We start from the raw sequence: 19,798 nt of genomic DNA, 5'->3' as shown, positions 1-19,798 counted from the left end.
AAAATGGGATTTACATGGTTATTTTATCAGTGTTGCACCTAATAACATATGAAAAGGTGAAGGAGAAATTTAAAAACTGTTCTAAGTGAATCACAATGAAATGGATATAGACTAGTGTTCACTTCCTGGCATATTTATCATATTTATCGTTTTTTTGATAATAACTTATGTAAATTGGAATGCAACAAGTTACACACCTGAAGGTATTTTTAAGATGTTGTATCCAATATTTCAGGTTTCTTGGGAACATCAACAACTAATTTAATTGTAAATAATATAATATTGTTTTATTTATAATCATTTCTCAGTAAGATGTCAGCCTGAGATTGTCACCACTTTCAACTATTAGGCATTTTAGATGTTCATTTTATTACAGTTACTCTCAATGTTTTGCAGCTTTCTGTTATTATGGAATCATCTACAGCTCTGTTCATCTTTCTAGATACATTGAAAAGCTAAAATTTCTGCTTTTTTACAGTTTAAAAAAAGTTTTTAATTATAACTTAACTGTCAATGGGGCAATTAACAAGTAAACAAAGATATAACCTTGCTTACAGAACAGAAAACAGGCAGCTCTGTGTGTGTGAGTGTTTGTGTGCAAGCACTTACATGTGTGTAAACACTCAGTGACTGTGGTGGCATCGATCAGGTACCCTTCACACAGGCGACATGTAATGTGGGCATTAATGTCCCACAGTTTGATCTTTCTCGTGAGCATCTCTGGGTTCTGTAGGACAAACGGTCAACCAAAACAGAAATAATTAAAAACTCATATCATAATTACTCTCTTATTACACAAACTCACTTCAATCTCTCAAAGCTAACACTTTCCTTTTCCTTAAATTGGAAGTAGAACATTTTGAAACTTTCACAAAGTTCTCGCAGTGCAGATGTGAGCCATTAAAATGGTACAAGTTGAAATTGTAGTCCTAGATTTCCTTTTCATCCGTCACTCTAAGAATAGAAGTCTCACTATTGTTTAACTCAGAACAAGGCCATGTGAGCAGTCAGCCTGCAGTATCAACCAGGTACCCTATATACCATAGCAGTGCCACAGTCAACAACAGCAGGAGACCGTGGGTTTCAGTTTGACCATTCCCCAATAGTGAGCTAACAGATAAGTCCGAATGTGGCAGCACAAATACTCAGACTTTAAATCAAAATAGCAGCATCTTTTGTAGGGCATGGCAAAAGTGTTGCTTCACACCACTCAGAGAGACACGATAACAAAAAGAAGACCAACATAAAATTGTCCAGTGTCTTAGGCAGAAGTTCTCCTTTTCTGTCAGGTTTAAATGTAGATTTCTTTTAAAGGTATCTTGACTCTTGGCTTTTCCAATACTGTGTATAATTCTGAATCTACTACTTTGGAATAACTTTTGTTTTTCTTAAACTTTTGCCATAAATTGTACAAAACTGTGATGATGTTCAGAACACCTCTGAAAGTGTTCTGACCCAGTGGACTGAAGTGCGATTAAGGAGAATTCTCACTCACGTTGTTCAACAGTCAGTGCCACCGAGACTTTCAGTAAATTTGCAGCAGTGGAACACAGCATGAGTGAGAATTTCATATATTCTGAGAGATAATTATGTGGGGCAGTCTCTCTACACCACAGCCAAACAATAAAAAAGTACATCATTGGGGAATATGTGGGTGTAAATATACATTTTAATATAGCAGCAGTATAATGCCACATACGACCAACTGTAGGCATTGTTACTCAAAGTGACCTCTCAGACATGTGATATATATACATACACACACACACACACACACACACACACACACACACACATACATACATACATACATACATATATATATATATATATATATATATACACACACACACACACACACACACACATATACATATATATATATATATATATATATATATATATATATATATATATATATATATATATATATATATATATATATATACACACACACACATATCTATCTCTATATATATATATATATATATATATATATATATATATATATATATATATATATATATATATATATATATATATATATATACACACACATACATACACACACACACACACAGTGTTACACTGTATAAACACAGCCCATAGAACACTACAGCCATTGTTATTATAGTAAATTATTAAAAAGTAAAATACTTAGTTTTACACTTTACATACAGTTAATTACATAGTTACATGACAATTACATACATACACATACATATACACTTATATACAGACACACACTCATTGAATGCTCAATGATAATGATTTCACAGGTTTGCCAGCACTGTGTGTTTGTTATGCATGGAAAAACATGGAAAATGTCAAATCTGGCATTGTCATCCACAAAATAACACTAAATTCAATCACAATAAAATACTGGTAACATTTTACATTGACATAACCATCACATAAGCATCTCAATGTATATTTGAATAAAATTAAAGCTAAGCTAATTAAAACAACAAAATTCAGTCAAAAGTGTGCATTCGCAACAGTAGGAGAAAAGGAACGTTGACATAACCATGCCATAAACATGTAATGACAGATTTTGTTCAGTAATATAACCATGTCATGTTACTTAGTTGCAATGAAATGCCATAACGTATGACGACTTGGAGCATACTTAGCAAAAACTGTTTTATAGCATGTATTATAATGACAACTCATGACACCATACAACATCTGTTATGACATGTTTATGGCTTGGTTATGGCAATATTATGCATCTCTGCTTATATATATATATATATATATATATATATATATATATATATATATATATATATATACACAGCATATATAAACACCCTCTTATAAACACAAATGTATCGATTGAACGTTTTGAATGTGCACTTTTGGCAGAATGTCTCTTATTTAACGAGCCATGCCTGTGCAGCTGCCAGAGACAACTTCAAAAGGTTAAAGTTAGCTGTTTAGGGTGTGAACTGCAGAGGCATAAAGGCAAATTTTTGTCCATGTCTTAAAAGTGCTGTAACTTACCCCTAATGCCGCCATGTGTTTACTGCAGAGAATGGGCAGCCAGGCTTCTTCTAGCAGATTGAGGCCAGTATTAACTCTGCATCCTGGACTGCTGCTCACACACCTATAGAGGAAACAACCAGAGCACAGAGTTCAGGGTCAGTTCATGTTAAATCAGCTGAAGAAATAACACCATCCATCACTGACCCTGTGGCCAGGCCGTAAAAACATACACACATCTGAGAAAAGGTCTTCCTCATCTTGCAATAATTTATTACTGAAGTTTAGATTATATCCTACTTGAAATTGTGTTCAGTCACAGGAGCCCAAAATCAATCAAAATGTCAGAGTACCACTATTAAATCCTACTTTTTTGTCATTATTTTGTTTGCAATACGCATTTCTGAGTGAAAGATGTGTCACATTTGAAAGTGAGATGGTCATTTTTGTTAGATCATCACCACATGTATGTTTCTAAAAGAATGAATATATGTTGTAATAAACGGTTCATCCAGGTGAGGGCACTGTCTCGTCATACTGATTGAAAAAGAAAGAAGCTTGGTGCACACTGGAGTCACACTTATAAACTTAAGAACATCTCTGCACAGAAAATGACTCCGCCTCAGTGATTTATACGTATCGATCCTCTATCAACATCGTACTATAGTCTATTATGTAATGTAGATTACTCGGTAATGCACAGTGTGTCAAAAGTTCAAAAATCAACATCGTTTTAAAAACAACATGGGCAAACCAGCCATTACACTGCCCTTCCATCATTCCTTTTAATAATTTCAATAAACTAACACCATATTTAGGCATATTGTATCTTGCGCTTAGATTAATCAAACTGCATGTGCTAACCTTGTATCTCCATTTATCAGTTCTCATTTTTACACATAATTGTAAAACTGCAGTTATCCCTCACATTGTGTCCAAATTTCATGATAAATGCCCCAAAAGAATTGGTCCAAAATGACTTCGGAATTTCCAATTAACTTCAATTTCAAGACCGACAGTGACGATATAGAATACAATAAGCTACATAGGATACAGCAATGTAATTTGCTTGCTAGCCAGATAGAGAGTTGAAGAGTTTTATACAGTAAGGTGATCTTAGAAACAAAATCAATGTAAAGCATAACCCACTAAGTATTTGTTTTAAGGCTGCACTGCTGAGGGAGAATGGGGTTGGTAGGCACAGGGTTATTTTCTGGATGAGCAGAGGGAACCCTCACCAAAATAGAACATAGAAATTGTCCTCTTTACCAATGTTCATTAATTTTTGTCAAGTGTTCTAAATGCTGCGCTTTAAAAATAAAATCCCCATATCAAGCCAACCAACTCATGTTAGGAACGGGTAGCATACATAAACAACAAAAATTTAGTCATAAATGTCGTAACTCTGGGAACTGCCTTCTGCCATTGAAAGTATCTGTTTTTCAGACAAGATGTCCAATTGTACTTGATGCTAACGGAGTTATCCTAATGTATGCTATGCCTGGGATATAGAGAGAGTAAAACTGTGTCAAACCCTGTCCTTCCCTATGGCCTTAATCTCCCTTTCAGAATATGCTGAATGAGGCCAGGTTTAAATGACTTCTGGATGACTTCAAGTGATTTAACATTTGAAGACTGAGAATTTGACAGCCAGAGGTGCTAATTACATGGTAACCGCTTCACTGTGCTGAAGCCAATAACCTCTGCATGATCAGACGATGACCAAGTCAAAATTCTTAAGTTGTGAAAAACCTGCATCAGACACCCAAGTATTAAATGTATTAAATGTATTTGACTGTATGAATATAAAAAAAAAAAAAAAAAAAAAAAAAAATCAATAAAGCTTCTCAACATCTGCTGTACCTGCCATCTATCAGAATAAATTGCAGGATGTTATTAATGATTATCGAAAAAAAGGCAGTAATTTGAGCTTGAGTGTACTAGCATAAACCCATCTTCCCTCCCTGCACACTCACAACACAAAGATGGCTTCATTTTTTTTTATTCTTCAATATTGAAACGGATAGAAGATGGCATGTACAGCAGATGTTGAGAAGCTTTATTGATTTTTTTTTATATTCATACAGTCAAATCAATCTATGTAGTAAATAATTAGAGCGCTGCTGAATAAACATTTTTAAAACATTAAATATCGGAAACCAAATCAAGTCTTGAGATAATGAATAATAATAAAATCTGAATAATACATGTATCGTATGCCGGCTTATACAGGAGGCCACCACCACCACCAGCAAAAAGAGTGGGTCTAAGGAGTATATCTTTTGTGTTCCTCACTGTTCACTCCTCCGGTAGAGTAGGCAGTGAATTGTGTGACACCAGGCAATGACGTGACTGAAGATTCCCACACACACACACAACATGCTCGCTGTTTAGCTCTTAACAGCTCAGCTTACTGAGTCCAGACAGAGGCTGCCATTAGTGGTTTGGTCTGCCCATTGGCCTGTGAAATTACTTAACTTTGCCCACAGAGACAGAGTGTAGGTTGGCTAAGGGCACATTACTAAGCTGATGTGGGCCATCCAGAGGACAGCAGATCACAAAAGAGTGGTAAACCAGATAAACCGGCTACTCGGCTTCAGTGGAACCGAATCCCTCAAAACAAACCTGTAGTGAGAACGACAGCTCAGCGTCAAAACTTAACAGTCAGACTTCTGTTGGCTCTAAGGTAAGCTAAACTTTAGCTGGATTACTGTATGTGCTAAAAACATTTCACGATAAATAACAGAACAACGTTCAGTTAACTAACTACTTTTACATAGCTTCTCTGCACTTGACTGTTGACAGACTGCTAAAAATAAATTAAAATACAAGCTTTAGTGTTTAGATTGGCATTAGTTCCATTCTTACTAGACATGAAGTTCTGCTTGCTTTAACGTGCAATGACAAGATTTCTCTGATGTAATTAATGTAAACATGATTTCCAGAATCCATTTGTTTAATTTAAATACATTTATTCTGCCAGTTCTTAAATGTGTATGTCTGCACTGAGCAGATTTTCAGTTTTTGAATAAAACGGAGATTCTCCAAAAACATTCATGTGCGTCTCCATTTTCCTTTGTATTGCAGAACTTTTTATCCTTTTAGCACAAGTTCACAGATGCTACTAAGAAGCCTAAACTGTATGTTTGATGGACACAGTAAATAAGAGAGTGTGGGACTTCTGCAAACAGCCAAATCACAATCATGTTAAAATGACTAAAAGCAATAAAATGATTGGATTTGTGCATCACATTTCATCTCTACACAGCCTAAGCTTCGCTCAAAAACAAGTGGTCATGACTTCAATTTCACTGCACAATTCAGCAAAGCATGTCTGAATGCTTGTGTACAACACATGCATAAAGGAAGAAAAGGTCATCTCATGGAGATGAATTTGTACATGATCCGCAGATTCCATCAGGTGAACTGGTCATATGGAGTTTGGGGTTTAGCGTTAATCAGAAGTCCAGAGTGATTCTTATATGGCCATGACAGGCCAAAAAGGCAGTCTCTTAGGTGTACCAGGCAACGTTCACAAGCATACGTGAGCTCAAAAGAGCTACATGCTCAAATACATTGGTAGAACTCCAACACGTGGATGTTCTTTGTGTTCAGGCAGCCCTGTTTATTTTCATTGAAGTCTCAATCTCCAGGAATGCCTGATGTCACTTTGGGCAAAAGACAGCTGTGGGAATGGAGGCCCTTCATACAAGCTTTTACAGAGTTTTCAAGCAAAAAAGTAGCCACAAACGCTAATGTGCCTTTGTTGCACTGCCAAGAAGCATGAGCTCTCTGCATTCATCTGACATGGAACAGGACATGTGTAGCTGAAGAAAACAAACTTAATTACAATCAATGATTGATAAATATGTGACTTTCTCCCTCACAGAACTAATCAGGAACATGTGAGATTAGTGCGCCTAAACAGGCTATACACAGTGGAAATTCCAATGATTTGACAGAATGCTAATGTGTTGGGAGTAAAATACAGCAGTGTTTTGCAATAATATAAAGCAAATTATTGTAACAATCATGAATAAATTTAAGGCCTGCTCTTAGGCCCACTCTGGCTATTAAGAGTAACTAAGAACACAGGCTGCATTTAAAAGAAAAAGAAAGAAAGTAAAGAACAAAATAAAGAACATCCATTATGCCGCTGAAAGCATGTACAAAATACAGTCCTGTCCTGTTTCTACTCACAACAAAACTACTGCGAAATAAATCAGCCACTATGCTTCTGGTTTATTAGCAGGCATTGCTTACTGTTAACTGGCATTAGCAGTTAACAGTAACAGTGCACACAAAACTGAAAAGTACAAGCTGTTTCATGCATGTTAAAGCCAGAATGTGAAAACTCACAAGCAGCGAAAAATGTGGCAAGTTTAGAAACCAACCACAAGGTTGGGCAAAATCATTACCAAGTGATTTTTAACATGAAATGCTCTGGAATTATTTAGTTCCACAACGATGCTGATACAGATTACATCAAGTCAAATACTCTACTGTGAGATATTTAGATTTTCTGTTAACGTCTTGCTTATCATACAGTCAGTGTGTATGAAATTTGGCAGACATTTCCTTTTGAGACTATTAGAAATAGAGGCTACTATAAAACCTTAGACGTTCGGTTAGCTCTCATAGCTGTTAGGACAGTCCACAGAATTAAACATTCAACATACTTCAACAAACAAAGCAAAGAAACAAGACACACACACACACACACACACACACACACACACACACACACACACACTATTGCCAGAAGTATTCGCTCATCTGCCTTCACACACATACGAACTTGAGTGAGATCCCATTCTAAATCCATAGGGTTTAATATGATGTCGGCCCACCATTTGCAGCTATAGCAGCTTCAACTCTTCTGGGAAGGCTTTCCACAAGGTTTACAAATGTGTTTATGGGAATTTCTGATCATTCTTCCAGAAGCGCACTTGTAAGGTCAGACACTGATGTTGCATGAGAAGGCCTGACTCGCAGTCTCCGCTCTAATTCATACCAAAGGTGTTCTATCGGGTTGAGGTCAGGACTCTGTGCCCAGTCAAGTTCTTCCACACCAGACTTGCTCATCCTTGTCTTTATGGACCTTGCTTTGTGCACTGGTGCGCAGTCATGTTGTAACAGTAAGGGGCTGTCCCCAAACTGTTCCCACAAAGTTGGGAGCATGAAATTATCCAAAATCTTTTGGTCTGCTGAAGCATTAAGAGCTCCTTTCACCAAGCCCAACTCCTGAAAAACAACCCCACTTCCTAATCCCCACTCCACCCTTTTTTTACTCTTGGCACAATGCATTCAGACAAGTACAGTTCTCCTGGCAAACCCAGACTCGTCCGTCAGATTGCCAGGCGGAGAAGCGTGATTCGTCACTCAAGAGAACACGTCTCCACTGCTCTAGAGTCCAGTGGCAGCGCTTTACACCACTGCATTGCACTTGGTAATGCAAGGCTTGGATGCAGCTGCTCCGCGATTGGAAACCCATTCCATGAAGCTCTTTATGCACTCTTCTTGAGCTAATCTGAAGGCCACGTGAAGTTTGAAGGCCTGTAGCGATTTACTCTCCAGAAAGTTGGTGACCTCTGCGCACTGCGTTCCGCAGCATCTGTTGACTCTGTCATTTTATGTGAGCTACCACTTCTTGTCCGAGTTGCTGTCGTTCCCAATCGCTTCCACTTTATCAACCGCTCGATTGTGGAATATTTAGTAGTGAGGATTTCACAACTGGACTTGCACAGATGACATCCTATCACAGTACCATGCACTGAGCTCCTGAGAGTGACCCATTCTTTCACTAAGGTTTGCAGAAGCAGTCTGCATGCCTAGTTGCTTGGTTTTATACAATTGCGGCCATGGAAGTGATCGCAACACCTGAATTCAAATGATTTGGATGGGTGAGTGAATACTTTTGGCAGTATAGTGTTATAATATAGTATAATATAATACACAGACACACACACCAGACCTCAGAACACTGCATAACACATAATGTATACAACAAGGAAAATCTTTAACTACATGTTATTACTATATTCAGAGGTATCAAAGCCTGCTGAAGCCAAGACATGGCAGATCAATATCACATCAAGTACTTATTGTAAGTGTTTCCTGAACAAACATACATAAGTACATCATAAACCCCCTCCTAATCAGATCTCTCTTCATAAACAGCAGACCATGCAGACAGCACTTCCCTCCCATAAACAGCTAAAGCTTCACAGAGACACTGACTCTGATGGGGAATCAAAGCCAGGAAAATTCAGCAAGATAGCGGTTTAGCAATGTTAAGAGCTACACCATGGAACGCGTTTGATTTCGGCTTCACTCTAACACCAGTCACACGACTCACATATCCTCTACATGGGTGTCATTTAAGCATCAGTTACCTGGAGCCAAGCCTGTACTGCACTGTATAACAAGTTTGGCCTGGTAACTAAGCTATCGTTAGCACCACAGAACAGGTTTGGCTTTGTGTCACCCCAACATGAGTCACTCAACTTTACTCGCTCAGACATTAGATTTTATCATCTGCATTTCTTTCAGCACAGCACCAGTAATTCAGAATTAACCCTGTACTTTGTGGTGTGGCACTGTTTGGGTCTGTAGTCTGCGTGCTAAGCTAATGTTATGTTAGCCGATCAGGCTCCACATCTAAACACCACAGAACAGTTTAATTCCACCTTCCTGTACCTTCAGCGCTGGTTGCTTGACATTTCCTCAGATTTGAATAATCGTCATCTAAACCTGAGTCTGTACTTTTTTCAGTTAGCTAGAATCAAATGTGTAGAGAGCAGAGCTGGTATCATGCTAGCTAAGCCAATGCTAACCAGCTCTTCTCTCCTAGTTAGCATCAAAACATTAGGCAGTTGTTGGACAGGAGCTCTGACATTCAATAATTCAACAATAGCATGAAAATTATGCGCTGCATTCATTTATTTGGTGACCATGTATGTAAATGAAACTTTGATCATTTTGAAATAACGCAGGACGAGACAGCACAAAAGCTTTCACTTACGGTCCTTTTATGCTTTCACCACCTTTACACCTGGTACTGCCATATAGTTAGCACAGTAATGTTTTGAGACGGTTAGAAGTAGGGCTGTGACTATATGGATTTTTTCTGACCATGGTGAGAAAGCAACATATCACTGTGGTGCAGCGGTTAACCGAACCCCCCCACCCCCACCACCAGCTTTGTGGCAACCTTTGCCAGAAGACGGAATCGAGCTTGATTTTCCCACCACCAGGCAAGCGGGTCAGAGTGCTAATCGAGGGCTTCCTCCTGCAAATACCTCGCGAGTTCAGTGTCCACACAGATTCTCCTGGGGACTGGAGTTTCTTTTTCCAAGCAGGTCTGCAAGATTATTTTTTTAGGAGCTGGAGCTGGTGCACTTGCTCCTTCTCCTTCTCCAGCCGTTGACGCACGCATGGCACCATCTCCGTCATCTTGGCGCTCTTCGGGTACAAGGCCTTTGCCAGCAGTTGCTGTGTTGCAGGTGCATTGTATTTGTCTTCCAATACTAGAGTCATTTTTATTTTCAGGTTGTCAACTCCGCGTCTTCAGTGCAGAAGATCCTCACTTAGTAACTGTAAGACCGGTTTCACAGAGGACGCTGTGACCGTCTTCTCTGAAGACCGCGCATCTGTAAAATCTGTAAAAATCGACTTTCTTCAGAGCTGCATTAACTGATTCTAGGACCTTGACGTCCTGAGAAGTAGGAATCAAATGTTGGCTGCGCCGGTCATCCAACACTATTTTAATGGCTGGGGTTTGCTCCAGAATGCGTTCTATCATCGTCTGCGTAGTACCCCACCAGTAGTACAATCCTGTGAATGAATTAAAAACATAATCGTCTTCAAAGTAGGCTATTTAGAAGTATGTTATGTTAACATTGGGCTGTTTGATCATTAAAATAGGCAGAAGAAATTAAGATTATTGGCCTGTCCATAAATTTCACCCAGTCGTGTATGTAATAGGCTATTTCTGGGGCAAGATGAGCTCAGTTTGTTCTTTCCACACTTTCTCTTCTTTTGCCAGCTCTGCGAGAAAGTCGCCACCAATGTTCTGTACAAACCCGTGGCTCGGGCTGTGCGGTCTTTTTTGATTTTCAGTGCACTGGTAACGGCTAAATATGCACATTATGGCCAAAGCAACTTAGCCTCAACCAGCCAAGTTTACGCACCGCAGCCACAATGTTGGCCCCATTGTCCATTGTAATGCAGGCCAGTTTTCTCTCGTCCAGGGACCACTCTTGGAAGGAGGACATGAGGGTTTCCGCCAAGTTGTCACCTGTGTGGCTTTCTGGCATGAATACAGTCTCCAGGCACTTTGATTTTAGTTCCCAGTGTGCACTGAGATACTGAATGGTCAGGCTCATGTATGGCATCATATTCACGCTAGACCACACATCCGTTGTTGCTGAGAAATGGTCAATGTCGTTCAAGTCTCATATGATGCCATCCTTCACGGTAAGATACACTGGCCTGAGGTTGTACCTCCTCCTGACGCAGGTGTCCTGCTGCCAAGTTCGGAAACACAGGATGGTTAATTTTAAGATCTTAAGATTGGTCATATTTCCTCTTGAGAATACTTTTTTCTGCAAATGCGGCATACTGCCTCAGCCAAATTCGCCGGCGATCCCTTGTCATCTGGCTCAAAGCCAAAATATGCCCAAATTGGTGACAAGTATTTGGCTTGGAAGCTAGACTTGTGGTCATTGTTGAATTCAGTAATGTGGGCGCAACAGTGCATGGACGCTACCGGTGTGGGCTCAATCTGCATGGACGCTACCATGTAAGAGATGTGCTTTTTCTACTACTTAGAAGGTATGAAAACAAGTGGATACCACCCAACCCTAATGTGCACTGCTTATTCTTAGGAAACACATGAGCAGGAGGTCACAGAGGATGCCCTTAGATGACCCCAGTCTCCTATTCCAGAGGTGAATATGATCCCTCCATTGGGTGCGCATGGCCACACTCCCTTAACTAGTGCTTAATGCCTTGCACGCAGATTCTCACACATCGGTGCTCACAAAGGGCCCGCTGTTGTCCAGCAGAGCCTGCTGGGGTGCTGTGGAGAGGCACACACTGCCAGACTGCATGAAGCTCTCTGGTATTGACTAATGAGTGAGTTGGGTTCAGACAGCCTCGCAGGGAGAAGCTGTTTTGGCTCTGACACACTGAGTTCGCATGTAACCCTGGGAACAGAATAAACAAAGCTCTGGGGGTCAGGCCGAAAGAAAAACAAATTTACATATTTAAATTTAATTTTAAATAGAGATTACTTCATTTGGTTTATGACTCTGTACAACATGCTGTTATCAATAAAATTGGACAAAAGTATGGAACACATTCAAGATGGCTGCTACTAATGTTTTTAGCTATGTAATGTATTTTTGTCCATCTTTAAAAATAACAGGATGTCAGAAACCACATAAGAGTCTATTTGTGATAACTCCACAAGCGTATGCAGTTTGAGGCAAGGTAGGTCTGCAGCAAAAAAAAAAAAAAAAAAACACTGTAGACCCAGACAGAAGTGATTGTTCAGTGCTTCACTAACATTCAGTGCCTAAAATATACATAACCACTGTGCAGCTGTACTGGTAAAAATCTTTTGAAGATCTTTTGAAGCAAAGAAGCCAGGAACTAAACAAATAACCAAGCTGTCTGCCTCAGCACTAGAATACTGACACATGCCCTCATATAGCTGAGGGTCATGTTAGCTACACTGATGTCAACACCAGGCCAACACAATGACAATGACACAAGGGGGGGAAAGCGCAGACCTACACCATCTACTGTTTCTCAAAACATTTTGAATCACCATTTATTTAGGCATTTTTGTAGGTTAAGATAAATAAACAAACAACTTAATGCTGACAACCTATGGGCATTTTATGGCCATACAAGTACAGTAGTTACAAATTAGGACAGTAAAAAAATTTGTGGCTGACACCGCTAATGATTTCAGTGAGCTTAAAGAGCAATTCCAGCTATTTTTCTAAATTTCTGCAACATTTCAGTGCACAGAAAAACTTACCAAGTCAGAACTGTTCACAGTGGTGATAAGAACCAGAGGTTTAAAAAGAGTTTACTGCCTATAAAACCTCCCTCAGCGAAAGTTCTGACATGGTTAAATGGTTATGAATACCTTGCTCGGCATGTGATAAATTGTTTTAACAGTTCGAAAAGAAATGCTCTACGACAAAACCATTTCACAGCCAACCACTTCCAACGACCTTGTTTACATCTTAATGACAGAAATATGCATACATCTTGAAACATCAGTGGAATGACCAACAATATCGGCTGATATCATTTTATATTTTACATTTAAGTTTTACATTTTAATAATTTAAGTTAATCATTTATTTACTCACAGATATGATTGTTAATCTGTTATTCAGGGACAAATTTTAAAAACTTAGATAAACAGCAAAAACTTTGTCTTATATAATAAAATTTTTGCAGAAATAATCATTCTGGTCTTTTCGCAAAGTTTTGAAACCCATGTACTAACGAAAGCTTGTAAGAAACATTAACACAAACTTTACCATACAGCAATTTCAAAAGGACTCTTTCAGTGAAGAAACAGATCGGACTGAAATGGAATATTAAGGCTACCACTTACATGTGCGGTCAGTGAAATGTCTAGAACTTCCAGAAGGCCTAGAGCGATGTTTTTTCCCCACACAATCAAGTCTTTCCCATTGGAAATTAAAACATGATTGGGGGATTTCACTGTCAATTCCTAATAATGTTAGTAGTTGATTTGACATGTTAGGTCTTACTGATGGGACATTTCACGCTGTGTCTGCCTAGATACTATGAACAAAACCTTTGACTGGATAATTTCTACTGGATGTTTCAAGAATTTAACCCTTTTGTTTTCAACCTTAACTGAAATATTGGCCTCGGTATGTAATAAGCCTGGGATTTTGAAAGGTTACATAAAACTTCACTAAATATTACAGACGACATGTGCTTATTCACAGAAATATTCAGGTCTTCTCTGAAAGCCTAGAAGACCTGGTGGCTTCCCCACTGGTGTAAAATGAATCCGGTGTGATGATGTAGAGAAAGCAGGTTTCTAAATGTTTTAAAACCCTCGAGTATGTTTTCAGAAACAAACTGAAACCATTATACCATCAGTGGGCACAACTGTCTAAGGTTTTACCTCATCATAGTGAGACCAGCAGTGCCTCAACCTGAAATGCCATGATTTTTCGTGCCTTTTGGACGAAACCCGTAATTGTGAATGTTGTCAGTATCGGCCAATGTTATTGGCCAAGCAATATATTGGTCTGGCCTTTGTATGAATACAGTATAATAGTAGAATATTTTGCTGAGCCATTTAACTGCCGAGACTGAACTACAAAACCTAGAGCTTGGTGCCAGAGTGTGGGAGGTGTGATAGTGGCGGCATTAGTGTAAAAATCTTTGTAGTCTGTTTTGGGGAAACACTCATAAAACCTGCATTTATGTCTTGGACTGTTTAATTATTTATTTGGATATCTGACAGTTTCAAACACAGCAGAGTATGGAGTTTAAGGCATTTTCACAACACACATCGTGATATTTTTAGTTTTTCTTGAGGTTTGATAAACTGCCACAGAAAGAAAAGAGCCAGTAGTGCCACTCACTTTTATTCAAAGTGTTCAAACTGCACTGAATCAAATTAGAATTATAAAATAAAACAAACTATATAATTACACTCTTTTTCTAATAAAACAAGCCGCTGGCCAACTTTCTTTTATCACTGGCGATATTCTCAATATGCTCAGAAACGCACTGTGATGTAATATGATGCAATTTGTCATGATACCACCACACGGCCAACTCATAATACCCTGTTAACCCACATTTTAAAAGCAAACAGAAGAGGAGACACTTTCCTTCTTTATACTGGACCAATTACATTAACCTACAAATCAGTCTATCACAAACACATGCTCAAAACACATGACTGCCATTCTTCATCGTTACTGCTTTACCAACCCACTTCCTAGCACATTTACAATGAGGTAAAAAAAATATACAATCAATTAGGAAGGAAAAAGTAGTCAAAGCAGAGAGTAATGGATATAGGAGACAAGCCTTTATGTCTTTTTCCTCATGTCACTCACAGTGGTTTCCCGAGGGAGATACCCCAGAGCTTCACGGCTGAGAGACTCTGACGAATTGGTAGCACTGTTCAAATATCATATAGCCAGGCTGAAACATGAAGGAGAACTGGCAGGCTGTATTACTGGAGTTATAACTGATTCCTCGGTCATCTGCCAATTATTATATCAGCAAGCACAAGACATTAACACGCTGACTGATAACAGTGGTGGCCATTCATTTAAACGTGCAAAGAAAACTCACTCCTGCATGGCTTCCTTCTTGATTATAACTGTGCTACTGTAACCTAAGCGTTTGGTAGTGGACCCTCAGACCTGCACTTCCAGAGGAAAAAAATATTTTCATTACCTTTGACATCTGAGATCAAGACATACAGCCAATTTGCAGAACAGAACAGATACACCTCCATGTTTTCAGTCTAGACCCAACCTGCTAAACATGCGTCTTGTGCAGGGGTGAAAAAAGTGTAGATAAAATATACTTATGCGAACGTTTGAACAAACAAGGAGGAGACATGTTGGAAAATGAATGGAAAAGCTTGTAATGCTCACCATGTGTGTGTTGTCGTCTATAAAAAGATCCAATCGGCTTGCTGCTTAAGCTGCTAGTGTTAAAGGTTCCCCTTAGTTGCGGAGTTATGCAAACGTGCAGTAGCCAAAACAAACGGAAAAATCATGTTTTGCATATGTTATTTGAGACAAACTACAAACGGTTTATGTTTTTGTCTGATTTTTTTCATTGTTTCCATGTTTTCAAAATGTTTATGTGGCTTTTGGCTGTGGTCTTATGGGTCACTCTCCAACCAAAGAGATAGGAGACTGGTTTGGTTTGACTGGAAATAACTGTTGAGGTTATTGCCAAGTTGGCTGTCGATTTACACACTTTCCTATAAGGACTTTAAATCTTAATCAATTAAAAGTATGGAGTATGGCAGTATGGAGTTTGAGTGAAGGTTAAAAGTATCCAAGTTTTAACATACTCAAGCATATAAAAGTGCAATGTAAACGATTTAAAATAAAGTAAAAGTTTTCTTTGTTTGCTGGTGCGCAATGCAGTGTAGTGACTGATAGTCCTGACAAACTGGCATACTTGTGGGCAGTTCCACGCCGATACGAATGTAACTGAAATGTTATAATTCAATAAAAACTTCTAGTGCACAGGAACTTGACTGAGTGGATCAAGAAAGAGAGAAAAATACTTGGAAAGGTAACTGAATAAAAGTCCCAGAGTGCAGTCAACAGGTCACATTTCAGCAGTTACACACACTTATGCCAGTCTTTAGGACTGCAAAACTGGCAGTAACGCAATATCTGTTGTAACATGACACTGCAAGATGCACAGTTAACACGAGACAAAACACCAACATGGCTGAAACGCCAAAGCAGGGCAAATGTTTTAAAACGTATAAAAAGGAACCAGAGATTAAAAAAATAAAAGCAAATTAACAAAAACTAACCAAAACACAATTAATGCTGGAAAGCTCTGCCCACTTTACTGCAATATTCAGAGACGTGGCCTGCAAAACGCTCTGCAAGTAACAGCTAATTACCATAAAATACATTTTAACTTCTTTACCGAGAAGCTTGACCTGCATCTCCCAGGATGTACCACTGTTTCAGCAATCTGCTGTATATATGTAAGTACAGTGGATTACAGAAAGACTTCTGCCGAAAAGAATATTTTTTTCTACATAAAACACTTAAACAAACTAATTAAAGTACAAACCTTCCAAAACAATACTTGAGCATATAAACTAGGTCAAGTTTGTTTTATACAAAGGGAAGCACATACTCCCACTCTCTACAGCAATTTGACTATGTTTAAAGTCATCCTCAACTACACTGTTAAGATCTTGCCGGAGCATCTACTGGAAGCCTTTCAACGGACATCAATAGAGGTAAAAACTTGCAATTAATTAAAAAAAAAAAAAAAAGTCGTTTCTGCCTGAAGAGCTTACTCAATGGAAAGGAAGCAGTGAGGACTGGACACATGGTCACTTGGCACTTATATGTTGCACCTTATTTGAATTCAGATTATAATTTGAAAAAGTGGGATTGAAAATGTTTTTTTCTGTCTTGTAGAGTTAATTAGTCATTAGGATCACTGACACAGCGCCAAATATAACTGAATGTGGTAAGGACTATGTTATGCTGTACAACCTGTGATGTGCATCTCCACTGTAGGACTGGGCAGTATGGCAAAAACGTAATTCCTTAATACTTCTAAACACTTTCGCTCTACATAAAGTCCATCCTGATATTGAGTTCTACTGAGGTTTAATAAGTTGGAACAGAAAAAAGGCCCCAGAAGTGCCACATAAACAAACTGTCAAAAACTATGACCGCAAGAAACAAATCTGCTGTTTGTGCAATCGTTGTTTTAAACCTGCTGCACTTCTTATTTAGAAAAGAAAGGAAGAAAAGAAGACCTGTTATTTCTGCCTGAATGAGCTTCTGACTCGGATTTGACACATGGCCACTTGTACTTCACTTACAAGCCACTCTTCTGTGAATTCCAAGTGAGGGGCTGTGCTAAAGATCATAATTTGGAGAAGTGGGCCTCTGGTCACTGTAACTGAGATGACAGACAGTTATCAGTAATCAAGACTGAGGTAAACTGATTTTTATTTTGTTTAATAGATCACAAATCTCTACATGTCAAATGCTAATCCATTAAAATACCTTAATCGCACTCAATCCCAATTCATCATCTTAAAATAGGCTATGAAATCCTTTAACAAGGCATGCATTGTTATGATAAAAACCCTCATAGTCTGGTACATGCCGAGCCTGGATATCAAACCCCCTAGAGACAACACAAGGAGATTCTGTGTTGTCAGTTAATATTATTGGTGTTTAAAGTGTTCAAAGGTAGCACACAGAGGGAGCAACACTGAGGGCAGCATTTCTGTGCACACACATAAAGACACAGCGCTCTTAAGTCAAGCATGTTTGCCGTTATGGCGATTCAGAGATATCATACGACACTAACAGTAAATGTGAACATGCTGATAAAGCTCTATTCCGCTTTATAACTGAACTTTGAGCCAACATTTAAAGGGCCTGCATGGATTTCTAACGCATCTTATAAACAAACTGTAGAGGAGACTATGGTCGTGTCCATAGGTATCCAGATCATTTTGTAAACAATTTTTCCCCTGTGCGTTTTCTCCTGTTCACAGGAAAACCTCATTTTAGCTGCTCTCCAAGGTGGAGACAAAGGTCTCTGCCTGATCAGGACTAATTGGACGTTTTAGAGACAAGGGTGTAGTTGTAGCAATGCAAACAAATTCTCGGCAGACAGTGGTGTGCTTTCTTTCACTTTTTAAGCTTTTATTTTCTGGCAAAAATTAGACTTTGAATCGGTGAAATATCAAATTACGGATGTCTGATTACCTGCAGGTCAAAGTCTACTGTATTTGTAAAAAGCAGTCATGACACTATTAGAAACTCTCAGCTTCAGATTCAGTCTCGCTCTGTATTTTGTTCATCATGCTCACAATGGGCCTCTGATGTCTTTCTAAGCTTTTCTTAAATTTGTCCTTGAGAAAAATCTAAATAAAAAGTCTACGTCAGATTCATGACGTGCTCTTCTGAATCATTCTTGTGTGTGAGAATGCACAGATTTTAAAAATATTGCTGGTGTGGATGAAGATCTTTTTTAAACTGAGCAGAAAAACTGAGCTTTAAATATCCAGATACGTCTGAATGAGTCCTCTCTTTTCATCTCTGCTGTGATAAAGCACCTTTAATGCTGTCAAGGACGCATCGAGCATTGCATCACACTACAAATGTTAAGTGGTCATGTGTGTCAATGACTGTTTCTGCATGTGGTCATGTGAGTGACCATACCACACTATGTCTCTTCTGATCCCATTCACTGCATCCCCCACTGATCCCCCACTGCATCCCATTCACACCTACCGTCCACTTGTGACCAGATCACCCAAAGATGCATATTATTGCCAGGTGTAAACAGGTTAACCATCTAACCAACTAACTGCACGTATGTAATATAGACTAAAGCCACACCGTAACAAAACAAATCCTGTAAATTATACAATCAACCACTGGCAGCAGAACTCCAAACCATTTACTACTTTCCAGAGACACTACTGTCATTCTGTTTTACTACGGAAGCACTGATGTGGGTATTGTGGGCCAATGCCTATGAGAATTTTTTTCCACAGAGGCTGATACATAAAAATGTATAGAATGTAGAAATTGAGACAAAATCTACCTGGATTAGGATTACAGATAAATGTAATTCATTTCTGTCGGTTAATGCAGTTTCACACAGTTAAATGAACAAAATGGAGAAATTTTAGCTCAGCAGACCAAAGTCACCTAAACAACCTGCTCTCCCCAAGTATAACACATCAAATATCAGTTTGAAATATCTGTCAAATATAAACATGTTTCCGATGTCCAAGCACACTTTACACACACAAGACAATACAGCAGGCACAAGCACAAGCCAGTCTTGGAAGTGGCAATAACTCTCACACTAGAAGATAAACCACTTAAAAGAGACACAAAATACCATCATGGTTAGAACGACAAAACTTGTAAAATGACAAAGAAGCTGGTGATGAACTTTAGATGAAGAAATAAAAGCTAATTAACACAAACTGACAAAAGTGCAATTAATGCCAGAAAGCTTCACCCTACATCACTAC

At 38.7% G+C, this 19,798-nt stretch overlaps 1 protein-coding gene across 2 annotated transcripts in view; it reads right to left on the bottom strand.

Annotated features, from left to right (window-relative positions):
- The window catches only part of LOC108443938 (polycomb group RING finger protein 3), a 48,013-nt gene that overhangs the window by 24,642 nt on the left and 3,573 nt on the right, over positions 1 to 19,798 (bottom strand). For both annotated transcript variants that reach the window (XM_017724862.2, XM_037543040.1), the window contains exons 2-3: positions 3,007 to 3,109; positions 610 to 727 (exon numbers count right to left, since the gene is read on the bottom strand). In XM_017724862.2, coding sequence (XP_017580351.1) covers positions 610 to 727; positions 3,007 to 3,021 — 133 coding nt within the window. In that variant the 5' untranslated portion in view covers positions 3,022 to 3,109. The remainder of the gene's footprint in view (positions 1 to 609; positions 728 to 3,006; positions 3,110 to 19,798) is intronic.

This window comes from Pygocentrus nattereri, chromosome 11, assembly GCF_015220715.1.
Source record: "Pygocentrus nattereri isolate fPygNat1 chromosome 11, fPygNat1.pri, whole genome shotgun sequence".
NCBI lineage: Eukaryota > Metazoa > Chordata > Actinopteri > Characiformes > Serrasalmidae > Pygocentrus > Pygocentrus nattereri.
The sequence above is the reverse complement of the archived record's forward strand: the minus strand, read 5'-3'. Positions and strand labels throughout refer to the sequence as shown.